General features: G+C 38.7%; 1 protein-coding gene across 1 annotated transcript in view; it reads right to left on the minus strand.

The window, feature by feature from the left end:
- CARD14 (caspase recruitment domain family member 14) overlaps positions 1–22,356 on the minus strand; it is a 40,855-nt gene that overhangs the window by 2,486 nt on the left and 16,013 nt on the right. The window contains exons 3-15 of the mRNA XM_044675170.1: positions 21,853–22,178; positions 20,421–20,588; positions 19,143–19,262; positions 18,552–18,677; positions 17,767–17,916; positions 16,356–16,466; positions 15,444–15,580; positions 10,177–10,369; positions 7,622–7,748; positions 6,900–7,137; positions 1,997–2,060; positions 888–999; positions 453–626 (exon numbers count right to left, since the gene is read on the minus strand). Of these exons, the coding sequence (XP_044531105.1) occupies positions 453–626; positions 888–999; positions 1,997–2,060; positions 6,900–7,137; positions 7,622–7,748; positions 10,177–10,369; positions 15,444–15,580; positions 16,356–16,466; positions 17,767–17,916; positions 18,552–18,677; positions 19,143–19,262; positions 20,421–20,588; positions 21,853–22,178 (2,046 nt within the window). The remainder of the gene's footprint in view (positions 1–452; positions 627–887; positions 1,000–1,996; positions 2,061–6,899; positions 7,138–7,621; positions 7,749–10,176; positions 10,370–15,443; positions 15,581–16,355; positions 16,467–17,766; positions 17,917–18,551; positions 18,678–19,142; positions 19,263–20,420; positions 20,589–21,852; positions 22,179–22,356) is intronic.

The raw sequence follows: 22,356 nt of genomic DNA on the forward strand, positions 1-22,356 counted from the left end.
AAAGGCTACCTCTGCAGGAAGTTTTTCCTCCTGTGCTTATATTTTCCCTCCAAGTGCTTATAACTTTTTCTCTAAGGTTACCTTTTATCTATTTTGTACGTACCCTGTATAAAACTATATGTGTGTATTTGTCTCCCTTATTAGAATGTAAACTCCTTGAGAGCAGAGACTATTTTATATTTGTCTTTGCATTCCTAGTGCCTAATACAGTGCTTGGCACATAGCAAGTGCTTAACAAAGTCTTGTTGACTAATTGATTAATTGGCAGGCATCTGTCTAATCCTATTTGGAAGTGAGACTTCTGCAATTAGATGTGCATTCACCAGCCATTCATAACCTGTACTTTCTTCACATTAGTGAGGCAATAAACAGTGACCTAAATTCCAGGAAATTATGTTTGGCATTGCCTTGCTGCCTGGCTAAGAAGGCAGATACTAAGAAGAGGGACATACCTGCTGGGCATTTCTCAAAATCCTTGAGGAGGCTCAGTTTCTCACTCAGGATCCTCCCAATCACCATAGGCACAAAAAGCACAGGTCGAGGTCTCTCTGGTTTGTAGGGTTTTACTAGTGTGTAAGGCACTAGTGTAAAATAACTTTCTGCCCAGAAACATAGCATAGATGATTCTGTGTAGGGAAAAAATAGTGGGTAAAATTGGGCCACCAAGACTCTATTTCCTCAGTGAGATTTTCTCATTGCAATCCTATTTTCCATTTTCTTTAGTTAAATCTATTATTCTGTTTTTTGTAATCCTCTTTAAAACACAGAACTGATCAGAGGGAGAATGGTGCCTCCATGGTAATACTTACCTCTGGTAATGGTCCCTTCTTTACCCTGAAAACACATTCCTTCAACTTCCCTTTACCATCAATGAGCCCCAGTCACACCTTCCAACTTGCTGGACTCAGTCTGGCTCCCATCCAAGGAAGACCATAATGGGTTGGCCTTAGTCTTGTCCATGCTGATGATGCGCACTAATTTCTGTTGCCCCCCAGATGACTGCAAAATCAATGGGTGGGAGAAAAAGAGAAAGAAGAGACTGGAAGTTAAAAGTTCCAGAGAGTGTGATGAGGGGTTCCAAGGTTCTTTCTCAAGCAAATTTTTCAGAAGGGTAAATCATGGCACCACTGAGCAGATCTCCTGTATTACCCTTCCTCCCCATCCCATAGGTCACCTGAAGATCTCCATGCTTATATTATGGGGTAGACATAAGGGTAGAAGAACGAGGGCTAGCTACATGAAAAGGGCTTCAAAGAGAGGTGACAGGAGGGAATCCTCTCAGGTTGGCTCCTTCTAATCCAATCCAACAATCATTTATCAAGTGCCTTCTGGTACAAGACATTGTGTTAGCTGTTAATGAAGCAAAAACCAAACAAAAACCAATCCTTCCTCTGAAGGAGCTTATGTATGGAGTTAGAGAGAGAGAAAAAAAAATCCAAAAGAAATAAAAATAGGATAGAGGAATAGCTAGGGAATGGAGGGCAAACAAAACTAGGAAATGATAGCATTAAAGATTATGTTACATGTAGATGCATAAAGAGAGCTAAGTCAATGAATAAGGAATATATCTATGTGGGTGGTCACTTTCAGGGCCTGGGAACAGCACGTCAGCCCCAGAGCTCTGGAACTGGAAAACTACAGCTTTGAAAAGATTACAGAAAGGGCAAGGGACCAAAGTTTACATAATTCATTCAAAATGGCAAATTTATCCTCTTCACATAGAGGCTATGTTACAGAAAGCACCAAACTCCACCCTAGCAACATCCCTAGAGGAAAAGTACTGCAGGTTTTTGCCTCCACCACTCCAGTACCCCATTTTAGAGGAGATTAGCAAAGAGATCAGGAAAGAATGACTGGGGGACAAAAGAAAAAGGCTCCAAAGGAATGGGTGTCCTTTGTGTCCAAAATCTCTGCCTAAGGAATTTTTTTGTGTGTGACCTAAGAATAGGAACAGTCAAAGTAAGCTTAAATGTTCCTGACCCTAAAACTTTTTCACCTTTTGGATGACTTTTCTCTGGTGAGTCATGTCCTGGATGATAGTGATAAGCTGCTGCTGAGCCCTGCCACGAAAAAGGAAGAGAGTGAATTGGTGAACTCAGCCATCAGAAAATCCGGTTTTGGTGCAACCATTTTCAAACCAGAGCTGTAAAAAAGAAGCTTTTGAGGGAAAAAGACTAGGATCCAAGAGGAGGGGGGGATTGTCCAGGTTATTCTAGAAGAGCAAAAAAATAATATACCCCTGTGTAGCTGGAGTTACATCCCATGTAATGGATGTGGGAATGTAGGGGAAGTGCACCTATAGGGTCCATCCCAGAGATTATATTTAGGAGCTTACCTAGCAACTAAAGGATTGCAATTGCAATTGTACCAATTCTCTTATTGTCCACTAAGTAAGAAAAGCCTCTGATTCAGTGGCTCTTTAATAAGGCACAATCCTGACCTCAGTCCTTTTCTTTCTTCCAATCTTACTGAGTAAATTTATAATTTCTGTAGAAATGTGTAGAAATTTTGTAGGGAATCTCTAGAAATTGAGTTTCTTCCTGGAAGGGTAGGAGCAGAGCTGGGACCCTAATCTTCCCCTTAAAGCATGGCAACTACTCCCATGTGGCAGCTAGATTGGTAGTTCAGTTAAGTGAGTTTGAATCTGGATCTCTGGCTGTCTTTTCTGCTTTATCTTTTTCTTTTTATCTCTTTTTTTCTTTCCTGAGCTGAAATAAGTGACTGAATAGTGATCCTGAGATGGACATTTCCATCACTGGAGTCAGCCTAGTGAATTCAAGAAATTAGAATTCCAGAATCCTTCAGTTAGAATTATTGGGCAATAGGTGAGTATTCTGCTACTCCAAGACTTTTTGGAGAAAGTGTTCACCTGCAGGAAGATGAGCCCAATGCCTGGTCAGAATAGAGCTAAGGTGAAATGTAAAATCATTATTTAGCATGCTACAAACTACTTCATGTTTTGCTAGTTTTAAATAACTTCCTCAGGGATATATATGAGACAAAAGAACCTGACTTAGAGGTCATGATCTACCCATGATCTAATGCTCCACCCTCTACTTCACTAAGGGGCCCTTGGATTCTTTTGTCTCATCTCTGGCTTAAGTTTGGCTCTTATCCTGGGGTTCCCCAAAGCGGGGAGTGGAAAAGTACTCATTATACAATATTTATCAGGTATAGGACAGCTATTTCCTCTCCATAAAAGAAATGTTTATTATACACAAGCATGCATTGACATTAGAAAAAAAATTAAATAGGCAGTAGCATTACAACAACTACTGCTATCCTCTCCAGGGAGGTTATTTAAAATGATCAGAATGTAAAACAATTTGAAGAACTACTAAATCATCAATTCAGATTTCATATGAGGTTTTTCACTGTCCTAATAATTTCCTACAGATTTATGTCTTCTAGTAAACCAGACCAAGTATTGGACCCATCCTCCTATTGATGATCATATTTTCTAAAAAACACTGGAATACAATGCTGCCACACTGTTCTAACTAAGGCACCCAAAAGCTCCAACTTCTTGAACTCACTGTCTCTAATGCTGGACGTGTCTGTTTTAGAATCACTATTTGGTTACATATTTCAGATTGGAAATTTAAAATATCCCTACACCTATCTCTATAGATTATGGGAGATATGTTTAGATAAGAATATAAAATAACTCATTTTACATCAGAGAAATCATCCTGGAGAGAACCAGGATGCATTGAATGTGGGAAAGCCTTTAGTAACAGCTCAACACTCACAATGTTGGAAGTAGCCTGGGAAAGAAACAAAAAGCAAAAAAGACAGTCAGAGACCCAGGTTCAAGGGCACCTGGCTGAGCCCCTGGTCTAGTTACCACATGGGAACATTGCCCCATTGCAAGAATAAGGGAAGGGCCCCAGCCTTGTTTCCAGACTTCCAGAATTAGGCTCAGATAGTACTGATTCTCTTATCAGATTGGAAGGGAGAAAGTGACTGAGGTCAGGGCCATGTCTAGTTTAAAGTCCATTTCAGTGGCTCTTCTTACTTGGTGGACAATAATGGAATTGTTCATAATCTAAAAGCATCAAGTCCTTTTTTTTTTTAACCTTACCTTCCAACTTAGAATCAATACTGGGTATTGTTTCCAAGGTTAGGCAGGGTAGCACAGCTAGGAAGTATCTGAGGCCAGAGTTGAACCCAGGATCTCCCATCTCTAGGACTGGCTCTGAATCCACTGAGCCACTTAGTTGTCCCCAGCCCTAAGCCCTTTAAACCATATAAGCCCCATGAAATTTTCAGGGGAGCTTTTGCAACTAATCTATTAGGATAGTCCCTATAGGTCCACCCCCATTCATGTTCCTTTGGGTACAACCCTTGCTATAAGTCTCATCAAGATTATTAAAAGTCTCATGGTCCACTGCTTCAGAATATTGTTGGATTTTGTTCTAAAACTGGCATATAGCCCTGTAATGTTTGACCTTTAACTTGAGCATGTTAAACACAGTGATCCAAAGAAATTTTAGACTCAAAATGCATTTTAACAGGATCATCTAATATTCAGCCATGTTTCTATTATGATCTTTTTTATCATGCAAAACATACTTCCATACAGGCCATTGTTATAAGAGCACACTCCTACAGAACCAAAACTTCAAAATAAAACCATAAATACACTGATATGAAAGATAGTATGCTTTGATCCACATCTCTGGAGGTAGATAGCATTCCCTGTCATAAGTCCTTCAGAATTGTCCCAGATCATTGCACTGCTTAGAGTAGCCAAGTTTTCATAGTTGATCATCATAAAATATTGCTGTTACTGTGTACAATGTTCTTCCAGTTCTGTTCATTTCATTCTATAGATCATGTAGATCTTTCCAGATTTTTCTGAAATCATCTTGCTTATCATTTCTTATAGCATAATAGTATTAAATCACCAACATATACTACAATTTGTTCAGCCATTCCTCAAATGATGGACAGCCCTTCAATTTCCTTTTCTTTGTCACCACAAAAAGAGCTGCTATAAATATTTTTGTACAAGTAGGTCCTTTCCCCTTTTTTTTATTATCTCTTTGGGATAAAAACCCAGTAATGGTATTACAGGATCAAAGGGTATGCCCAATTTTATGGTTCTTTGGGCATAGTTCCAAATTGCCCCCAAGAATGGTTGGATCAGTTCACAACTCCACCAACCATGTGTTAGTGTCTCAATTTTGCTACATCCCCTCCAACATTTATCACTTTCCATTACTGTCATATTGGTATGAAGTGGTACCCCAAAGTTGTTTTAATGTGCATTTCTCTAATCAAGAGTGATTTAGAACATTTTTTCATATGATTATTGATAGCTTTGATTTCTTCATCTGATTATTGCTTTTTCATATCCTTTGCCTATTTGTCAATTGGGGAAAGTCTTATATGTTTATAAATTTGATTTATTTCTCCATAGATTTGAGAAATTACAACTTTATCAGAAAAATTTGTTATAAAAATATTTTACCAGTTTGTTGTTTCCCTTCTAATTTTGGTTACATTGGTTTTGTTTGTATAGAAGCTTTTTAATTTAATATAATCAATATAATCAAAATTATTAATTGTATATCTTATAATGCTACCTTTTGTTTGGTCATAAATTCTTTCCTTCTCCATAGTTCTGCTAGGTAAACTTCTCTATGCTTCCCTAACTTACTTATGATATTGCTTTATATCTAAATCATATACCTATTTTGACCTTATCTTCGTGTAGGGTGTGAGATATTGGTCTATACCTAGTTTCTGCTATACTATTTACCAATTTTCATAGCAGTTTTTGTTAATAGTGAGTTCTTATCCCAAATGCTGGGTCTTTGGATTTATCAAACACTAGGTTGCGAAGGACACTTATCCCTGTATATTGTATATTTCATCTAGTCTATTGAACTATGTCTTAGACAGTACCAGACTGTTTTGATGATTACTGCTCTATAATACAATTTGAAATCTGGTACTATTAGACCACCTTCCTTCACTTTTTTTTCACTAATTCCTTTGATATTCTTGGCCTTTTGTTCTTCCAGATCAATTTTATTATTATTTTTAATTCTATAAAATAATTATTTGGTAATTTGATTGGTATAGCACTAAATAAGTAAATTAATTTCGGTAGAATTGTCATTTTTACTATATTAGGTTGGCCTACCAATGAACAATTAATATTTTTCTAATTGTTTAGATTTGACTTTATTTGTTTTGTAATTGTGTTCATATAATTCCTGTGTTTGTCTTGGCAAGTAGATTCCTAGGTATTTTATATTGTTGAGTTATTTCAAATGAAATTTCTCTTTCTATGGCTGCTGAACTTTGTTAGTAATATATGGAAATGCTGGTGATTTATGTGGATTTATTTTGTGTCTTGCATCTCTACTAAAGTTATTAATTATTTATAATTAAGTACCTATCGTATGCTAAACATCAGCTCGAAATATTGCTGATGATATTGGGGCTCTGGTACATCCTTGAAGAGTAGCTACTGGGCTTAATTCTGCATAAAATGTCCCCCCAAAGTACCTTCTAAGGCTAAAGGAGAAGATTATTATTAACAGGTAATAGGTCTAATAAGAAATTCTTTATAGAGTTAATGATTTTAACCCCTTGTGATAATTCATCACTCTTCATTAGCCTATAGTCTACAGTCAGCTAGACCTCATATGATAGGGAGCTGTACAAGACAAAAAGAAACCTTTTATCATCCTAAAGTGACATAAGGTTTGTTCCTTGGATACCATAGCACATTCTGAGGAAGTTTATACAGAATTAAGCCCAGTAGCTACTCTTAAGGATGTATCACAATATTTTGAGCTGATGTTTAGCATATGGTAGGTACTTAATCAATTTTTGTTGACTGAATGAATGAGTAGCATATATATTTGGCATAAGCAACTCACTGTGAGTAGTTGGGGATGGTGCCATGCTCTGTGTCCTTCCTGTTGTACAAATTGACTCGATGAGCATGCCAACAACTTTGGCCTTGGTACATGGTGTCAGTGACATGTAAGATGTCATTACACTGCACTTGTAGCTCCCCATCTGCCTTTCCTTCCATGGACAAGTTGACCCGGATATAGAATGAATCTCCTGAGGTGGTCACTTTGTTCTCTATGTCCTGGACCAATCTCTTGTAACCTGGCAATAATGGGAAGAGGAGAACAATGAAAATGCAGAAGGGCAGTGAAATTGTAGATTGAGGACTAGATGTGCCAAGGTAGAATGCTTTAGAAAAAGATACTAATCCTTAGCAATGATCTTAATATTAATCATAGCATTAGGTCTGGAAGGGACTATGAGATCATGGAGTAAAACCCTTCATTTTAGCAACAACAAAACTGAGGGATAGGAGAAATTAAGTGACTCGCCTAAATACACATTTAGAAAATATCAGAGGCACATTTTGAACCAAAGTTCTCTTAACTCTAGAACTAGAAGTCCTTCTACTATCTGGGCATGCTCTAAATTCTGTTCCTGGCTCTGGAGTTCAGTGGGGAGTAGTGGGTATGCAATGTCCAAAGGAACAGAATCTTATGGAGAGTCACAGATGAAAGGAGAAGAGTGGAGAAGAGGAATATGGTGAAACTTTGGAAGGGAAATAAGGATTAAAAGGAATCTGTACCCTCCATGTTGACCTTCACGGATAGGCAGCAGAAGCCATTCACCCTCTTGAGAAGCTCTATTGCCTGCTCAAGGGTTGTGTCCTCCAGGATAGCCTTGAATGTAACCTCCTTTGAATCATAATCCACCTGTAGATAAAGCCAGCAACACTTGAACTAGGATGATAACTAAAGTCTTCAAGACAGTGCAATTAGGTAAATACTTAAGTGCCTTCTATGTGTGAGGTTTTGTGCTATTAACCATGGCCAGATAAAACACAAAAGATGTTTTATAGCTATTGTTGTCTTCTAAAGGTCCTTTAACCTTGGCTTCTACCAACTCCATGATCTAAGGATAACTCAGAAATGATGGAATGATTTTTAAGAAAAGGCAGTCTTGGTGTCCAGCTGTTCATATGTCTTGGCCATAGTAGACCTCAGACATAAACCATACCTTTTTTATGCTCTTCATAGGGTAAGAGATATCAGGGTCCTAAGACTTCTCACTACAATGGTTCTAGAGTCTCTAACATAAGCATGTGCAAGAGGACAGTGAAGAGCTCAGACATTATTTTCAATAACATTGCTGCTGTTGTGGCTCAGAGTCACCATCACTCAAACTCATAGGCATTCTATAAAGCCAGAAACTTTGGTAGTTCAAAGTATAACCCATACATCAGTTTCCAAGAGAAAAACAGACATGCCAGAGAAAGATGCTAAAGAACAATATAACTCGATGCCATATTGTTCTGTCAATCATTAGGCTCATCTCTCTCTTTTCTTTCCAGATAACTAGCCCTCAATTTCAGTATAATGGACCATCCTTTAAAAAAATACCTGTCCAGAGATCTCTATTTCCTTTTATCTATTGCCTACAAAATGGGAGAAAAGCTAATGCCCTTCTTAGGACCACTAACAACAGCTGCGATTTCTAACTGCACAGTGCCCTGTAATAATAAAGCAGTAATAAAGGAAGGATAAAATAGAGGCAATGGAAATAAATCTCATGTCTATCTGAGATTTCAGGATAAAGGACCAAGGATTTATAGCAGTATATCCTGGACCCTATGAAAAAGTCTTTGCTCTCATAACTTAGTCCAATGTGTCATTTGAATCCTAAAGGGATGAGAAATAACTTTTTATTCTTCACTTAGCTGTCCCAGCATAAAATTCCCTATTCTTTCTTAATGGACGAAGTCCTGCCTCCACTATTATTTGCCAAGAAAAACTATCTCCTGCCATGGCTTGACCCATTGCTATCTCCCATCCCAGCCTTACTTAATTCAAACATCTCTCAAATTTGCAGTGTCCAGTAGAAGAAGGAACAGAATTGGAACTAAGTAATAATTTATGTATTCATCTAGATGGCTCAAGGATAGATTGCTGGGCCTGGAATAAGAAAGATCTAAGTTCAAATCCAGCTTCAGACACTTACTATCTATGTGACTCTGGACAAGTCACTTAACCCTGTTTGCCTTAGTTTCCTCATCTGTAAAAATGAGCTGAAGAAGGAAATGGAAAACCACTCCAGTATGTTTGCCAAGAAAATCCCAAATGGGGTCAAGAAAAGTCAGATATAATTGTGCAATAACAGCAAAAATAATCTACGCACAGATTTCTTTAAAAACAAATTTTATGATGAAGTAAAGAAAAACAAATAGGTGCACACACATACACACACAGAGAATGTGCCAGTAAGAAAACAGCATGCTCCTTCTTCTCCATCCAGATCTCTTACACAAAGGAGGAAGATCTTAAGGCTTAGAAAGCACCAAGAACTTCTAAGTAAGCAACCACTTGGTTGGTAAACAGCTTGGGACTTCATACACGAAACATGCCCAATAGCAGAAAGCATAGAAGGGGAGCCATGTGAAGATACAGGAGTGAGGCTGAACATGGAAAAAGTGAATAGATAACAGAATGCTGATACTACAGTAAGGGATGCCCCTCACTGTTTTCAAGTTTTAAACAACCAGATCCATACAGCATCTCCAGAGATCTTTGGGACAACAAGGCACACAGACCCAAGGAAGAAGAGTGTGAGTATCTGGTTGGATTCCAGCATCCCCGAGGATGCAATAAACTGGCCGTGGACCCAGGATGACAGTTCAAGAGGCAGAAAAAAAGAACTCTTCTAACTGATTTGTGAACAGTTTTCTGTTTCTTATTGTCTCTTAAGTCCACCTGTCCTATGTTTGATTTCCATATTAACTCAATACTAACAGAATACCTGACAGAGCTTTCAGAGAAAGATTTTTATATTCTCAGGAGAAACAAAGATGAAGATGAAATGAACCGTAGATATTATTATTCAAAAAAGGCTCCCAAGATTGAACCTGATCCATCTTCCAGAGGTCAGGGGTCTCACAGAAGCTTTATACATTGTATATATTCTCTATATGTGTCCATATGCCTATCTATTTAGATAAACAAATAGACTGAGAGATCCAAAACCGAATAAAAAGAAATTGAATATTATGTAATATTTTGGGTTATCTACATGCAGTATTATTTCCCCTCCATCCATCAGAAAATCAAGTTATTCATATAGCTGGGGCCAGCTGGCAGACATACATACCATTATGATCTGGGTGCCAGAACGCAAAGCCATTTCATCTGCTGCAGAGCCAGGGGTGACTCGGTGAATAAAGATGCCTGTGTGGTTTCCACCAATGATGCTGATTTGATCCAATAAGGAGTCCCCTTGGAAGACCAGTCCTGTTACCTGACTTAGGATCTTCCTAGCATGGCGACGATGCTTTAGAACATTGCTGAATGGGAAAAAAAAATGTCCTTTTCTACAAATCCTTCTTAAATGCAAATCAAGAACATAAGTTGGTTCCTTCCAGGTCCTCCATTAAAGATTCATCAGGTGGCCTGAAATATAGGTGATAGCCCTGCCTCATTCCCCACTTGAAAAGTCCATTGCCTCACCTACCTTGCAGAGATAGAGACTATATTAGAAGTTCTTCCCTTTATCCTGCCTCATCAACTCCATAACAATAAAAAGGTCCTAGATACTCACTTTTCTGGAGAGCAGGGACTTGGAAAAAATGCCTTCTGGATATTCTCTGTTCCAGGGAGACCTGCTAAGAAATATAGAACAAGTGAATGAAGACCAGACTGATGGAGCCAATCCTACCTGAAAAAGAATCATAGGATCCTAAAACCAAAGGCTGAAGGGTCTGATGTGCTATAGGAAAAGTTAAGTTAAGATGTGTAAGTTTGCAGATGGACAGCAGAGTACAGGATTCTGGAATCCAACCAGATACTCCACTACCACAACATTCTTCCCTTTTCTGGAAGTTCACCCAAACTAACTTACACTGTAGGATGCCAAGCCACCAGGAAGAATGTCCGATGGCTTAGAATAACTACTGATTTATACTATCCTAGAGAATGTAAATAGTGCAGGTCCTTCCTCCCCACCTAAGCCATTGGACAATGTTCTTAGGAAGTCTAGAGAAATGAATTCTAATCCCAGTCATGCCACTAACTGGCTTTGTTATTTCGATAAAATCACTTATCCTATTTAGACCTCTATTTCCTCCTCTGTAAAATGGGTTTGATGATATTTAAGGAACCTTTAGCTTTAAAATTTAATGTTCTATGGTTTTTTCACAAAGCTTCCTAGTATCCTTAAAAGACCAGTTTATCTGGTCAATGAGGCTTAACAATTTGATGGTATATTAGCACCACCTTGTGGCCATGAGGATGAATCCCTGATAAGCGGATGACGGGGAAGAACACTGGAAATGTGATATAGCTTCTCCAACTCACAGCAATTATACTTTGGCTGGCTTTAGGTAGTGGTGTGCTGGTAAATGTCCAACAACTAGCTCTGCTCCCCACCTCCAAAACACAATCAAGAAACATATACAAAGGTGGCTCAGTGGATAGAGAGCCAGACTTGGAGATAGGAGGTCCTGGTTCAAATCTGGTCTCAGATACTTCCTAGCTATGTGACGTCAAGTCATTTGGCTCCAACTGCTTAGCCTTTACAGATCTTCTTTCTTGGAACCAATACTTAGTATTGATTCTAAGAAGATAAGAGTAAAAAAACATGTATATATAACATACTTTAAAAATTCAATTTGCATTATTAACAGTTTCTTCATTAATTTCCTTAGTATAAGACAATCAAATAAATAAATTAGAAGCATTTGCTGATTTCTAAGGTATAAATAGGATGGCTAGGTGGTAGTGGATAGAATGCAAGGCTTGAAGTCAGGAAGACTCCGTTTCCTAAGTTCAAATGTGGCTGTAGATACTAACTAGTTTTGTGGCCTTTGGCAAGCAATTTAACTCTTTTTGCCTCAGTTTTCTCATCTGTAAAATGAGCTGGAGAAGGAAATGGTAAAAACTCTAGTATCTTTGCCAAGAAAAACTCGGACTACAAAGATCATGAAGGATTGGATACGATTGAACAACCACAACAAAAGATATAATGCTCATACTAAAAATTTAATAATTGATTCTCTGTCTCTGATAGGATCTGACTTCTGCATACTTCTGCATATCCTTAGATAATTAGAGTAGATTGTCATGCTATCTTTAAAGCATAAGAGTGGTGTAAAGAGACCTGGGAAGGATCATAGAAAGGGACATCAGAAGGGACTCCAAAAGCCAATAGATGAGTCCAACACTGCCATTTTGCAAATGAGAAACCTGAGATTCAGAGTGACTAAATGTCTTGCTCAAGGTCACATAAGGTGGTCAAGTTGGGATTTTGAACTCATATTTGCTGCTGCCAAGTTCAGGCACCCAAGTAAAGTACTCTCTCCAATGCTCCTAATGAGATAATGTATGCAAACAACAATATAAATATAAGTAGTTATTATTACATCTTGGCCAAGAATCCCAAATTTCCCATGTCCTACAGAGGACTCAACTCCATTGTCCTCCTCTAAAGAGTGGAAGGATAAGCTTCCTCAGATCCAGAGAGAAGAGAAGACACCAGTAGCACAGAATGTTAGTGCTAGAAGGAACCTTAGAAATCAAGTTTTTATAGATTTTACAGATGAGGAAGTTGTGGGTCAGAAATGGGAAGTAACTAGCCTAAGTCATATGTTGAGTAATTGGTAGGGTCAGGATTTAAATCAAGGTTGCCTGACTCCAATTTTTTCCTACTACATCAAGAAAGAGACAGACAGACAGACAGGGAGTCATAGAGACAGACACAGGCAGGGAGAGAAAGTCACAAAGAGAGACAGAGAGAGAAGATAGAACTTGTGCTATCTGTACAAGGAAGGAAGAGAGGGTAGGAGGGAGAAAGGGACAGAGGAAGGAAGGAAGGAAGATAGAAAGAAAGAAGGAAGGAAGATAGAAAGAAAGAAGGAAGGAAGGAAAGAGGAAAAAAGAGAGACTGAAAAGTAAAGGAAGGGAGAAAGAAGAAAGAGAGGANAGGAAGAAAGAAAGAAAGAAAGAAAGAAAGAAAGAAAGAAAGAAAGAAAGAAAGAAAGAAAGAAAAAAAGAAAGAAAGGAAGAGAGAGAGGGAGGGAGGGAGAGAGGGAGGGAGGGAGGAAGGGAGGAAGGAAGGAAGGAAGAAAGGAAGGAAGGAAGAAAGGAAGAGAAAGAACAATAACCAGGATCATGCTACATGAAAATATATTTTAACATAGAGTGACATGCCAGAAATACTACAATGGAAAGAGTGTTGGGTTTGGAGTCTGAAAGCCTGAATTAAAATACTAATTTTGCCATTGTCACTAATGTGAATGGGCAAATCACTTAGTCTCTCTGATCTTTGGCTTCTTTATCTAGTTGGACTAGATAAGCCAATAGTAGGTTGAAATCTGTAGGAGGCCAAGAAAGAAATACAGTCTGTTAGCATAATTTCTGGACCCCATCAAGACCAACGTAGTTTGCAAAGCTCTACATTGGTTTCTATGACCTGAAAATAAAGTCACAGAATGGATGGCCTATCCAAAAGCCTTTGTCCCTTCTCTATGGCTCCTCTCTTTTATTGAAAACATTAATTTAGCTTTTAGGATAGTCTTAAGTTTTATAAAAAGCCTAAGTACTTAGAGACGGGAGGTCCTAGGTTCAAATCTGGCCTCAGCCACTTCCTAGCTGTGTGACTCTGGGCAAGTCACTTGACCCCCATTGCCTACTCTTACCACTCTTCTGCCTTGGAGTCAATACACAGTATTGACTCCAAGACGGAAGGTAAGGGTTAAAAAAAAAAAAAAAGCCTAAGTACTGTATAGTAAACCAGCAGTTAAGGAGTTAACAGTTTTTCTCCAAGACAAAAAGGCAGAAATTAAGCAAGAAACTGCCAGGGCTCTGAATCCATTTCCAGACAAACCAAGGTCAAAGCAAGCAGTCAGACAGTTCCACATTCAGTTAGGTACTTTCTACCTCACAATCTTAAAGACTCATTCTCTAATGTATCTTTCAAGGTATGGGAACTTTCATTAAAATAAAATGTTAGATAAAATAAGTCTCAAAATTTAATCTTGGACCCTTGGCATAATCTATGTGTGAAAAAATTTGCGTGTGAGGCAATTCTGTAACCTTGGCATGTCTACACAGCTGTGAAACTTCATTATGTTTTGTGAGAAATGATTTTTTTTGAAAATGATATAAAGAAGGCTCAGAGATGATCTTTGGAGTAGCCATGAGCTAACGGACAGCCCCCTGTATCTGTTTCATTCTTTCTCACCTAAACCGTGTACCTCTCAGACCTAAGAAGCTGTTGGGTAGATTCCAACAGAAATCTATATACTCTTATAATCTAACTTAAACTCTTCTAGGCTAGAGGTGGGGAGGGTAGCACAGGGACCACATTCCTGAAGGTCCCTTCTAATTATTCTTCTAATCTAAAAATGGTCTGGCATGATGGGAATTACCTGGTTTACTGGGAGAGACTTTCCGAAAATATTATATCTATGGGGGCTAGGGGCTCAGTGGATTGAGAGCCAGGCACAGAGATGGGAGGTACTGAATTCAAATCTGGCCTCAGATACTTCCTAGCTGTGTGACCCTGGACAAGTCACTTAACACTCATTGCCTAGCCTTTACCACTCTTCTGCCTTGGAATCAATACAGTATTAATTCTAAGACAGAAGGTAAGGGTTTAGGGGGAAAAAAGAATGTTATGCTTACCTTCTTTACCTACCATTTCATAGGTCAGTTCTATGTCATTTAACTTCTCTGCTGAAGAGACACCAGAGTCTCTATCAAGAAACTCCTGGGAGCTACTACAGAAAAAAGGAAGAGGGATCTCAGAGCACTTCTCTCCACCCCAGAAAGGTTTATTATTATCATTATTATTAATTTACATAGCATGAAAAGTTTTCAAAATACAGAGATCTAACAGAAGTAGCCAAAATAATGTGCAAACAGAATGAGTTACATATCATCCCTGTTATCTTGTCTTTTACTGTAGTAAAAAAAGACTCTAGAAGTCTATAGAAGATGAGTTCATGCCCCAAAACTTTTATTTAGTTATATTTTTAAAAAAGGTACTATTTTATCTACCTCATAACAGTTCAAAGAACATTAAATATAAAAGAATAATAGAAAGACAATGACTTGGTCCAGGACCATTTCTAGCTGAAGTCCATTGAAAAAGATGAGAAAAATAAGATTATGTTACATTTGCATAGTGCTTTACCACTTAAAAAAGCTATAAACTTTATTTTGTAAAATTTTATTCACAATAACCCTGTGAGGTTATTAGTTCCCCTCTGTACATTTCCCTGTAGTTCTGTATTGTCCTGGCACTGCTGTGATGCCCATACAGGTGGCACCATGGTCTAGATCTATCACACCTACAACCTACTATAATAAACCCAAAGAGGACATATTATGGTGACCTCTAGGTCTTCTTCAATCTCATACCTTATAGAAATGGAGTCTTCCAGGAAGTCTTCAGTGACTCGCTTGCAGAGTGATTGTTTACAAGGAGGCACAGGGCTATTGGAACAGAAGCTTCCCATCGGCTCCTGGTTTGAAGTAGTACTCACATCTGTGCAGTGCTACCCAGATAAGCATAATAGAGAGTAAAAATCAATGAACTTGCTGCATATCTCAAGAAATATTTTCCTATTGCACATGTAGTTAGATTATAGTCATGTACCAAATTATACTGCTAGTTATGCTGGTACTCATCCATGCTTAAGTAACAACTACATTGGAAATCAAATTTGGACTTGAACTTGTGGATATCTCATCTCCTCATGTATTTTGCACATAGACACATACATGCACTCAAGAAACATATGCATAAAACTGTACTTTTTCCCAAGTTATAACACCTTGTCTCTCAAGCAGGACCATGGAGAGCAACCTAAGTCCTCCCTCTCCTTCCTTTTTCTTCCCCTCCCCACTAGAGGTGAGATGGAAGGATGGCTAAAGGATTGTTCTTTGGAAAGATATTAACTTTAGTAGCACATTCTCAGGTGCCCCTCAGCACTGCCTCTCCTGAATCTTTCTGTACAGTCATTGCCCCATGGTAGGACCTCATGGCAATGCTTATTCTTACCCCCATTTCTCAGAATTTCTGAACACCATTGTAACCTAAGAGTTGGATTACCAAGGAAAGCAGCTGTTGTTTGCCTGCCATACAGGAGGGAAAATCATTATGGCCTGAGGTCCTGTAAACTTCGCAGGTGCCTATTATTCCAGGGATTTGCCTAAACTGTTCAGTGAAAGTTGTGCTACACTGTTCTCCAAATTAAGTCAGAGATGACTTCTAACTAGAAGCAAACTCAGTCCCTGAAAAAGCAGGAGAATAAGAGATAATCTTGATACCTCTGTGGAATTTAGCAAGCTGAAATCTCTGTCCTCCTGAGGGTTGATGGCATACATCCTTGTGAGTCTCTGTTTCCCCTTCTTTGAGGGCTCCTCAGCATCCTCTTTAGTCTGCCAAAGAATGGATTGGACAAGCTCATTGATTTCAGGAAGGTGTTTATCTTGGAAGTTTTTGTTCAGCCAAACTACCCCAGGTTATTTCCCTCTCCGCATCTTCCTAGAAACACCAGTTCTTTCTTCTTATATCCACAGTCCTCTTTGGACACAGTCAGTGAGGCTGTTGTACACCCCTATCCCAGGGATAACCAGGGACACGAAAAGCAACTAGATTGTTAGATTTTAGTTCCTTGTTGGGAAAGAGGGCAGAATCTAAACCTAGGTCTTGTGTTTTTCTCTAACCTGGCTCTTCCTACAACATGTGATATTCTAATTACAAAAGGCACCCTAATATTAATGCATTGCTGGTGGAGTTGTAAAGTGATCCAATCATTCTGGAAGGCAATTTGGAATTATGCCCAAAGGGTTTTAAAAGAATGCATGCCCTTTGATCCAACAATACCACTAGATAAAATAAAACAGGAAAGGATCTGTTTGTACAAAAATATTTATAGTTGTGCTTTTTATGGTGGCAAAAAAATTGGAAAATGAGGGGATATTCCTCGATTGGGGAATGGCTGAATAAATTGTGGTATATGATGGTGATGGAATACTATTGTGCTCTAAGGAATAGTGAATGTCTTGATTTCTATAAGTGGAAAGGCCTACATGAATCGATGCAGAGTGAAATGAGCAGAACCAGGAGTACATTATACACAATAACTGATAGCAATGCAATGATCCAAGATAATCCTGAGGGACCCATGAGAAAGAATGCTATCCACATCTAGAGAAAGAACTATGCGAGTAGAAATACAGGAGAAAAACATATGATTTATCACTTGTTTATATGAGTATTTGTCTGATTTGGTGTGTTGGTTTTAAAAGATTACTCTGGCAAAAATGAACAATATAGAAATAGGTTTTGAGTGATAATATAAATATAATCCAGTTAAATTGCTTGTCAACTCCAGGAGGGAGAAGGGAAGAGGAGAGGGAAAGAACATGAATCATGTAAGCATGGAAAATTATTTAAAAAATAAAATCATATTTAAAAAAAGACACCCTCAATACAGACTAAAGTAGTAAATTGTTCATCTGTATGTAATTTGCATATAATTCATATGGTGTTACTTATAGATCAAAATGGGAGTCACTGTCCAAATTGGAAAAATTAATTGTTGGACACATGTGTCCTCAGATTTGGCTCTTTCTCATTCTCATCCTTCCAGGCCATGATGAGTACAATGACCTCCCTCTATCTCAGTACTCCAATCTTCTTCCTATTCCTCACCACAGGTAGCTCCTCCCTTACCTCACTCACTGGTTCTATCTGCCTCTTTTGGAGCTGTTTCCGTAGTTCACAGACCTCATCTGTTAGCTCAAACACTTTTCTTCGGAGGGAGTCTTTTTCTGTCAAACTGTGAGCGATGTCCATCTGGGCCAGATCCCTGGCCTTGTATGCCTGTGGGAACCATGAGATTATGCACTACCCAGAAGAGGCAACCTTCAGCTCTTGGGGGGCAGGCACAGAAAAGGCAGCCAAAACTTGGAGAAGCTTCATAGGAATCAATAATTAGTAGACAAGGCTACCAAGCTTTCTTTTTCAAATATTCTGGAATTTAATTAATTTGCACCATCACTTGCATTTTGGATTCAATAACTTTTATTTTTAAGTGTGAATGTTAAAATAATTCAACGTTATATACTTTAGTTTCAATCAAATCACTTGAAATATGGAACAGATTCTGAACAAAGTATTAAGGACAAAGGGCAGAGGAGTTAGGGTATAATTATGGTTGATGGGAAAAGAAGCTGGAAAAGATCCTCTTTTTTGCTGAGGGGAAACTGTTCTATGCCTCCTTGGTGACTGGTTTCCTTGATTAGTTTTCCCAAATCAGTAGCAAGCTGGAGCTAAGATTAGAGAGGCAAATTTTAGAACTGAAGAAGATAGCCTCTCTACCTCTATGTCCCCCCTGGAGAAAAACAGTAAGGCAACCACATTTTTCTCTAACCCATCCAAGTCCTAGAAATGAAACCAGCTGAGCTAAAAATTGATAGATTCCAACACAAGCATCTTCTTTCTTTCCCAGGGGATACCTGGTCTCGCTCTTTCTGCAGTTCCACCACCTGGCTTTGCAGGGCATTGGTCTTCTCTTTGTAAATTTCAAAATCCACCTTGATTTTTTGGAACTGAAAGAAGGTCTTCTCTTTTTCTTCCAAGTACTGAGCCAGAGTAAGAACAGACTAGTTATTGATATCAGCAGGGATCTGAGTGGGGGATAGGGTTAGATAGAGGAGGTTAGGTGAAAATGAAATCTTAACCAGCATTATTATTTAAATTTTAAAATGCCAACAGTTGTTAATGGCTTCTCCTTTGCTTACACATTTCCACAGAGTAGTTAATTTATATACAAATTTGCATCATGTTTATCTAAAGTCTTAAAAATACAAAACTTTTCATGCCCTACCCCCAATTACTCCCTAGCCTTTCTTATCAAGAAGGAAATTTCCCTTCCTAGTTAAAGTTACTGAATAAAAGTAAGCAAACCCAGTCCAAGAAAGATTTGATTGGCCTCCATGTAGTTGTAAACAGATTGACTTCCCAGAAAGTCCAGCTTCTATACTTGCCAACGTGAACAAGTCTTCTGAGAGGGCAAAGGTGACAGAAAGTAAAGAGGACTCAGCTACCTGCTTACGCTCCTTCTCAGCAGTGACTGCTCTTTCCCTCAGGGAATGGATACGATCCACCAGCTCCTGCTTGCTATCCAGGGCCTCATCCAAATTTTGTTCCAAAATGTCCTTCTCTGCCTGGAACACTGAGAGGTTAGCATGGAGTCCCTCAGCCTAGTGACCCTCAGCCTTGCCCAAAATTAATTTCCCTAGGGAGCAGGGAATATTGCTTACAGTGAAGAACTAAGAATGTCATTATTTCATTCAGGTCAGAAAAAGAAATAATGTTATGTAAAGTAGCATAAGCTTATAACCCAAATTTTAAAAGGAAACAAGCAATGGTAAAGTTTTTTTTTTGGGGGGGGAGCAGGGAATAGTGTGAGTTCAAATCTCACCTGTGACACTTACAAGCTATGTAACCATGGAGAAGTCATTTAGTCCTTCTGAGCATTCATTACTCTCTAAGATTATAAATTTGGTTATACATAGAGGTATATATATGGCAGCTAGGTGGTACAGTGGATAAAGTGCCAGGAGTCAGGAAAAGCTGAGCTTAAATTTGGCCTCAGACACATACTAGCTGTATGACCCTGGGCAAGCAACTTAATGCTATTTGCCTCGGTTTCATCATTTATCACATAAGCTGGAAAAAGAAATAGCAAACCACTCCCATCTCTCTGTCAAGAAAGCCCCAAATGAAGAGTTGGACACAAATGAAATGACTGAATAATTACTATAAATATATACATATATAGAATAGTTATATATATTATTAAGAAAGTATTATTAATCTATAACTGGAAGGGAATTTAGAGACTCTGTAGTTCAACTACATTTTATAGTTGAGGAAACAGAGATCCAGGGCTATTAAGTGATTTGTATAGATAGTAAGCTCAAGGGACAACATTTAAACCTAGTTCCTGATTCCAGAGCTAGTATTCTTTCCAATGCATTTGCTTTTCTCTTGTGAAGGTAGGTTGCTATTTGCCTCAGTAGAGCAAGTCTCTGAATCAGTGAAATCACAACACACACACACACACACACACACACACACACACAGAGAACTAACAAACAACTCAGGTTCAATTTTTCATAGTTAAAGGGAAACAGATTAAGACCAGGATGTTGGAATCTACTGAATCTACCATTTTCATGTGACCAAGTAAAAAATAGCAGTTTCAACCTTCTCCATCATGTGCTACGTAGGGACATTACACAAGATATCCCCATGTGCCAAGCTAGGCTAATCATGACAATATTTGACCAGGCCAACTCTAATGGTTGGGGTCTACTCACCTGGCTAAAGGTCAGAGAATTAAGCTTCTCAGTGTCCTCCTTGAGCTGACTGAGTTCACCCTCTTCTGGTTCCAGGTCATTACTAATTTTCAGAGACCTCTCTCTAGACTCACGTTCACAAGAGGAAGTCATTTGGACCCGCTGCAGCTCCTGTTTCATTAGATACAACTGACCAGGACAGAGAAGTACAGAGATTAAAACCTTAGTCTCCACAAGAAGGTAATTGGTTGTAGACATGGCCTATTCTGAAGACCCTTCCACTCAACTTTGAAAAAAAATAGCTTTTTAATTGTACCAAAAATCATTTGTATTGTTTATTCTCTTAATAATGAGAGTTTTAAAATTCAGTAGTCCTCCCATCTTGAACATCTCAAAAGGGACGTCAATTAATGAATAATCTCAATCTCTCATGACAAGGGCAAAGTATTGTTAGCTTTTTGTGGGTGAAAAACAAAAATTATGCTATTGAATTTGAGATTAATGTCCACAAAATCCATAAGACCTGGAGAACAACTCAATTCATTCTACACACTTATGCATTGTTGCCAGTGTTGTTACAATAAATGTCATATGTCACCTTGTGCAAGGAATTATGAAGTCATGAAAATGTCAAGAAATTTTAAAGACATATTTCTATGTTAGTCATATTGGGTGGGTGGAGTGACAAGATGGATAAAATGAAAAAAAAGCTTCAATTTGCACTCAGAATTCATCAGTTGTCCTTCTGGAGGAAGATAGCATTTTTCACCATGAGTCTTTTAGAAATGTCATATGGAATAAGGTTCTTGAAACTAAAAACTGGGTCTTCCTTACTCTGTATCCTTAAGCAAAAGTCCTGCATTCAGATATTCAAAAGGCTGGATGATAGACTTGGGAAGAGAAGTCCTAGAGCAGATTAACTATGTAGGTAAATATGTGATTCTGGCTATATCTTGAACCTTTTATCATGTCTTTCCTTCATCATCTATTATTTTGTATTTTCCATTCCTTTTCTCCTCCCCATTTGCCCAGAAAATTGAAAGCTGATTATATCTCTGGCTAGCATTTAATTTTCTGGGCTATGTTGATGACTTGTCTCTAGAGACTTGATGCCCTAGGAAGATGGCTTATGAACATATCCTTAGCTGATGGAGGTCCAGAAGAAAGAACAATAACATTTTATTATTTTTTTTTTAATTTTAAACCCTTAACTTCTGTGTATTGACTTATAGGTGGAAGAGTGGTAAGGGTAGGCAATGGGGGTCAAGTGAGTTGCTCAGGGTCACACAGCTGGGAAGTGTCTGAGGCCGGATTAGAACCTAGGACCTCCCGTCTCTAGGCATGGCTCTCAATCCACTGAGCTACCCAGCTGCCCCCGACAATAACATTTTGTAAAAGCAAACAAACCAACAAATCACAAGACAATAGCTAGTGTGAATTCCAGACTCCTTACCTCCTCCTGCAGACTCTGGCAGCGGGTGATGGCTAGGTCCTTGTCCTGAAGAGCACTGGTGTAACGCATGGACAAGTTGTACATCTCATCCTTCAGCTTCAGCACCTGATGGAACTGGGCACTGACTTCTCTCTTCATGCGGTTGTGCTCAGTTTCCATGTCCCCTAGGCTCTTATTCTGGGCCTCCAGTTTATGCAGTTGCTCTTTTAGCTTTTGATATTGCTGTTGCAGCACATGGCTTCTTAGCTTTTCCTGTGACAGCTCCTGTTGTAGGCTCTTGATGGCACTAGCTAGGCACTCAGTTAATGTGGAAGTATCAATGAGGCCTGAGGGGAAGAGTTGTTGAGTGGGCAAGAGTCCTTCCTATGGGACTTTGGGATTTCACTGAAATTCCCTTTATTATTTGACCCATGCCTACTTCCTTCTTCAATCTAATCTCTGGCTGCTCCCCTACATAAACTCAGGGCTTCAATTCAACTCTTCGATTCCTTGTCTCTTCTCTGA

This window comes from Gracilinanus agilis, chromosome 4, assembly GCF_016433145.1.
Source record: "Gracilinanus agilis isolate LMUSP501 chromosome 4, AgileGrace, whole genome shotgun sequence".
Taxonomy (NCBI): domain Eukaryota; kingdom Metazoa; phylum Chordata; class Mammalia; order Didelphimorphia; family Didelphidae; genus Gracilinanus; species Gracilinanus agilis.